Source organism: Clarias gariepinus, chromosome 25, assembly GCF_024256425.1.
Source record: "Clarias gariepinus isolate MV-2021 ecotype Netherlands chromosome 25, CGAR_prim_01v2, whole genome shotgun sequence".
NCBI lineage: Eukaryota > Metazoa > Chordata > Actinopteri > Siluriformes > Clariidae > Clarias > Clarias gariepinus.
Window position 1 is genome coordinate 934,261 of NC_071124.1, and position 8,240 is coordinate 942,500.

At 53.4% G+C, this 8,240-nt stretch overlaps 1 protein-coding gene across 1 annotated transcript in view; it reads left to right on the forward strand.

Moving 5' to 3' along the window:
• Positions 1–394: 394 nt before the first annotated feature.
• Positions 395–8,240, forward strand: part of LOC128513201 (G-protein coupled receptor 83-like) — a 41,894-nt gene continuing 34,048 nt past the window's right edge. The window contains exon 1 of the mRNA XM_053486894.1: positions 395–883. Coding sequence (XP_053342869.1) covers positions 488–883 — 396 coding nt within the window. The 5' untranslated portion in view covers positions 395–487. The remainder of the gene's footprint in view (positions 884–8,240) is intronic.

Below are 8,240 nucleotides of genomic sequence, written 5' to 3' on the forward strand. Positions count from 1 at the left end.
TGCGTCTCCTGGACAGAGGGAGAACCCTAATGAATTTACAGCGTGATGAAAACCATGAAAGTCAGTAATGAGTCAGAAACTCGAAAGAGCAGATCGAAATCATTCCGTCTGCAGTTCTGAGTGAAACTGACATTAAAGGATTCTTTGTTGTGTATAAACTCTGTAGCTCACGAGCGCAGCGTCAGTATGGACCTGGCCAACAGGAGAGGGGCTGCGCGAGGCGGTGGGCGGGGCCTGGCTCGGGTTTAAAAAAGCCAGCGCGTGCCTGACGGGGGACAATGTTTATAGACGAGCCGCGCGCAGCACGTTCTGGGCGCGCGCGCCGCGTCCTGCGGTCAGACAGGTACCGGATACACCGGCGCTCGTGCTGCGGCGGGAGGATTAGTGACCTGAACGACTCGCGCGGGGATCGGCAGCAACAAACAACAAAATTATAGTAATAATAAACTGGTGTTGTTTGTTTCTTTTCCGTGACTACACCGGAGGCATGCGGCAGTGCGTCCCGCGCGCGCTCCTCTCGCTCACCTGCCTGGCCGCGTGCCTGCACGGACAGCGCGCGCTCGGCGTGTCCAACTTCTCGTCACTGCACGCGCTGCGCGCGCTCAACGGCTCGAGCCTGTACGCGCTGGACGACGGCGCGCTCGCGGACTGGCGCTCACTGGCGGGACGCAAGCGCGAAGGCGCGCAGAGGGAGCACGCGGCGGTGCGCGTGCTCTTAATCTTCAGCTACTCGGTGATCATCGTGGTGTCACTGTTCGGGAACGCGCTCGTGTGTCACGTGGTCATGAAGAACAAGCGCGCGCGCTCGGCCACGAGCCTCTTCATCGCCAACCTGGCTGTAGCGGACATCCTCATCACCCTGCTGAACACACCCTTCACCCTGGTACACACACACACACACACACACACACATCCTCATCACCCTGCTGAACACACCCTTCACCCTGGTACACACACACACACACACACACACATCCTCATCACCCTGCTGAACACACCCTTCACCCTGGTACACACACACACACACACACACACATCCTCATCACCCTGCTGAACACACCCTTCACCCTGGTACACACACACACACACACACACACATCCTCATCACCCTGCTGAACACACCCTTCACCCTGGTACACACACACACACACACACACACATCCTCATCACCCTGCTGAACACACCCTTCACCCTGGTACACACACACACACACACACACACATCCTCATCACCCTGCTGAACACACCCTTCACCCTGGTACACACACACACACACACACACACATCCTCATCACCCTGCTGAACACACCCTTCACCCTGGTACACACACACACACACACACACACATCCTCATCACCCTGCTGAACACACCCTTCACCCTGGTACACACACACACACACACACACACACACACACACACACATCCTCATCACCCTGCTGAACACACCCTTCACCCTGGTACACACACACACACACACACACACACACACACACACACACATCCTCATCACCCTGCTGAACACACCCTTCACCCTGGTACACACACACACACACACACACACACACACACATCCTCATCACCCTGCTGAACACACCCTTCACCCTGGTACACACACACACACACACACACACACACACATCCTCATCACCCTGCTGAACACACCCTTCACCCTGGTACACACACACACACACACACACACACACACACACACACACACACACACACACAACCACATCACCCTGCTGAACACACCCTTCACCCTGGTACACACACACACACACACACACACACACACACACACACACACACACACACACACACACATCCTCATCACCCTGCTGAACACACCCTTCACCCTGGTACACACACACACACACACACACACACACACACACACACACACACATCCTCATCACCCTGCTGAACACACCCTTCACCCTGGTACACACACACACACACACACACACACACACACACACACACATCCTCATCACCCTGCTGAACACACCCTTCACCCTGGTACACACACACACACACACACACACACACACACACACACACACACACACACATCCTCATCACCCTGCTGAACACACCCTTCACCCTGGTACACACACACACACACACACACACACACACACACACACACACACACACATCCTCATCACCCTGCTGAACACACCCTTCACCCTGGTACACACACACACACACACACACACACACACACACACACACACACACACACACACATCCTCATCACCCTGCTGAACACACCCTTCACCCTGGTACACACACACACACACACACACACACATCCTCATCACCCTGCTGAACACACCCTTCACCCTGGTACACACACACACACACACACACACACATCCTCATCACCCTGCTGAACACACCCTTCACCCTGGTACACACACACACACACACACACACACACACACACACACACACACATCCTCATCACCCTGCTGAACACACCCTTCACCCTGGTACACACACACACACACACACACACACACACACACACACACACATCCTCATCACCCTGCTGAACACACCCTTCACCCTGGTACACACACACACACACACACACACACACACACACACACACACACACACACACACATCCTCATCACCCTGCTGAACACACACACACACACACACACACACACACACACATCCTCATCACCCTGCTGAACACACCCTTCACCCTGGTACACACACACACACACACACACACACACACACATCCTCATCACCCTGCTGAACACACCCTTCACCCTGGTACACACACACACACACACACACACACACACACACACACATCCTCATCACCCTGCTGAACACACCCTTCACCCTGGTACACACACACACACACACACACACACACACACACACACATCACCCTGCTGAACACACCCTTCACCCTGTTACACACACACACACACACACACACACACACACACACACACACACATCCTCATCACCCTGCTGAACACACCCTTCACCCTGGTACACACACACACACACACACACACACACACACACACACACACACACACACACATCCTCATCACCCTGCTGAACACACCCTTCACCCTGGTACACACACACACACACACACACACACACACACACACACACACACATCCTCATCACCCTGCTGAACACACCCTTCACCCTGGTACACACACACACACACACACACACACACACACATCCTCATCACCCTGCTGAACACACCCTTCACCCTGGTACACACACACACACACACACACACACACACACACACACACACACACACATCCTCATCACCCTGCTGAACACACCCTTCACCCTGGTACACACACACACACACACACACACACACACACACACACACACACATCCTCATCACCCTGCTGAACACACCCTTCACCCTGGTACACACACACACACACACACACACACACACACACATCCTCATCACCCTGCTGAACACACCCTTCACCCTGGTACACACACACACACACACACACACACATCCTCATCACCCTGCTGAACACACCCTTCACCCTGGTACACACACACACACACACACACACACACACACACACACATCCTCATCACCCTGCTGAACACACCCTTCACCCTGGTACACACACACACACACACACACACACACACACACACACACACATCCTCATCACCCTGCTGAACACACCCTTCACCCTGGTACACACACACACACACACACACACACACACACACACACATCCTCATCACCCTGCTGCACACCCTTCACCCTGGTACACACACACACACACACACACACACACACACACACACACACATCCTCATCACCCTGCTGAACACACCCTTCACCCTGGTACACACACACACACACACACACACACACACACACACACACATCCTCATCACCCTGCTGAACACACCCTTCACCCTGGTACACACACACACACACACACACACACACATCCTCATCACCCTGCTGAACACACCCTTCACCCTGGTACACACACACACTCACACACACACACACACACACACACACACACACACACACATCCTCATCACCCTGCTGAACACACCCTTCACCCTGGTACACACACACACACACACACACACACACACACACACACACACACACACACACATCCTCATCACCCTGCTGAACACACCCTTCACCCTGGTACACACACACACACACACACACACATCCTCATCACCCTGCTGAACACACCCTTCACCCTGGTACACACACACACACACACACACACACATATCACCCTGCTGAACACACCCTTCACCCTGGTACACACACACACACACACACACACACACACACACACACACCTCATCACCCTGCTGAACACACCCTTCACCCTGGTACACACACACACACACACACACACACACACACACACTCATCACCCTGCTGAACACACCCTTCACCCTGGTACACACACACACACACACACACACACACTCATCACCCTGCTGAACACACCCTTCACCCTGGTACACACACACACACACACACACACACACACACACACACACACACACACACACACACACTCATCACCCTGCTGAACACACCCTTCACCCTGGTACACACACACACACACACACACACACACACACACACCCTCATCACCCTGCTGAACACACCCTTCACCCTGGTACACACACACACACACACACACATCCTCATCACCCTGCTGAACACACCCTTCACCCTGGTACACACACACACACACACACACACACACACATCCTCATCACCCTGCTGAACACACCCTTCACCCTGGTACACACACACACACACACACACACACACATCCTCATCACCCTGCTGAACACACCCTTCACCCTGGTACACACACACACACACACACACACACACATCCTCATCACCCTGCTGAACACACCCTTCACCCTGGTACACACACACACACACACACACACACACACATCCTCATCACCCTGCTGAACACACCCTTCACCCTGGTACACACACACACACACACACACACACACACATCCTCATCACCCTGCTGAACACACCCTTCACCCTGGTACACACACACACACACACACACACACACACACACACACATCCTCATCACCCTGCTGAACACACCCTTCACCCTGGTACACACACACACACACACACACACACACACACACACACACACACACACATCCTCATCACCCTGCTGAACACACCCTTCACCCTGGTACACACACACACACACACACACACACACACACACACACACACACACACACATCCTCATCACCCTGCTGAACACACCCTTCACCCTGGTACACACACACACACACACACACACACACACACACACACACACACACACACACACACATCCTCATCACCCTGCGGAACACACCCTTCACCCTGGTACACACACACACACACACACACACACACACACACACACACACACACACACATCCTCATCACCCTGCTGAACACACCCTTCACCCTGGTACACACACACACACACACACACACACACACACACACACACATCCTCATCACCCTGCTGAACACACCCTACACCCTGTTACACACACACACACACACACACACACACATCCTCATCACCCTGCTGAACACACCCTTCACCCTGGTACACACACACACACACACACACACACACACACACATCCTCATCACCCTGCTGAACACACCCTTCACCCTGGTACACACACACACACACACACACACACACACACACACACATCCTCATCACCCTGCTGAACACACCCTTCACCCTGGTACACACACACACACACACACACACACACACACACACACACATCCTCATCACCCTGCTGAACACACCCTTCACCCTGGTACACACACACACACACACACACACACACACACACACACACACACATCCTCATCACCCTGCTGAACACACCCTTCACCCTGGTACACACACACACACACACACACACACACACACACACACACACACACACACATCCTCATCACCCTGCTGAACACACCCTTCACCCTGGTACACACACACACACACACACACACACACACACACACACACACACACACACACATCCTCATCACCCTGCTGAACACACCCTTCACCCTGGTACACACACACACACACACACACACACACACACACACATCCTCATCACCCTGCTGAACACACCCTTCACCCTGGTACACACACACACACACACACACACACACACACACACACACACATCCTCATCACCCTGCTGAACACACCCTTCACCCTGGTACACACACACACACACACACACACACACACACACACACACACACACATCCTCATCACCCTGCTGAACACACCCTTCACCCTGGTACACACACACACACACACACACACACACACACACACACACACACACACACATCCTCATCACCCTGCTGAACACACCCTTCACCCTGGTACACACACACACACACACACACACACACACACATCCTCATCACCCTGCTGAACACACCCTTCACCCTGGTACACACACACACACACACACACACACACACACACACACATCCTCATCACCCTGCTGAACACACCCTTCACCCTGGTACACACACACACACACACACACACACACACACACACACACACACACACATCCTCATCACCCTGCTGAACACACCCTTCACCCTGGTACACACACACACACACACACACACACACACACACACACACACACACACACACACACACACACATCCTCATCACCCTGCTGAACACACCCTTCACCCTGGTACACACACACACACACACACACACACACACACACACACACACACACACACATCCTCATCACCCTGCTGAACACACCCTTCACCCTGGTACACACACACACACACACACACACACACACACACACACACACACACACATCCTCATCACCCTGCTGAACACACCCTTCACCCTGGTACACACACACACACACACACACACACACACACACACACACACACACACACATCCTCATCACCCTGCTGAACACACCCTTCACCCTGGTACACACACACACACACACACACACACACACACACACACACACACACATCCTCATCACCCTGCTGAACACACCCTTCACCCTGGTACACACACACACACACACACACACACACACATCCTCATCACCCTGCTGAACACACCCTTCACCCTGGTACACACACACACACACACACACACACACACACACACACACACACACACACACACACACATCCTCATCACCCTGCTGAACACACCCTTCACCCTGGTACACACACACACACACACACACACACACACACACACACATCCTCATCACCCTGCTGAACACACCCTTCACCCTGGTACACACACACACACACACACACACACACACACACACACACACACACACACATCCTCATCACCCTGCTGAACACACCCTTCACCCTGGTACACACACACACACACACACACACACACACACACACACATCCTCATCACCCTGCTGAACACACCCTTCACCCTGGTACACACACACACACACACACACACACACATCCTCATCACCCTGCTGAACACACCCTTCACCCTGGTACACACACACACACACACACACACACACACACACACATCCTCATCACCCTGCTGAACACACCCTTCACCCTGGTACACACACACACACACACACACACACACACACACACACACACATCCTCATCACCCTGCTGAACACACCCTTCACCCTGGTACACACACACACACACACACACACACACACACACATCCTCATCACCCTGCTGAACACACCCTTCACCCTGGTACACACACACACACACACACACACACACACACACACATCCTCATCACCCTGCTGAACACACCCTTCACCCTGGTACACACACACACACACACACACACACACACACACACACACATCCTCATCACCCTGCTGAACACACCCTTCACCCTGGTACACACACACACACACACACACACACACACACACACACACACACACACATCCTCATCACCCTGCTGAACACACCCTTCACCCTGGTACACACACACACACACACACACACACACACACACACACACACACACACACATCCTCATCACCCTGCTGAACACACCCTTCACCCTGGTACACACACACACACACACACACACACACACATCCTCATCACCCTGCTGAACACACCCTTCACC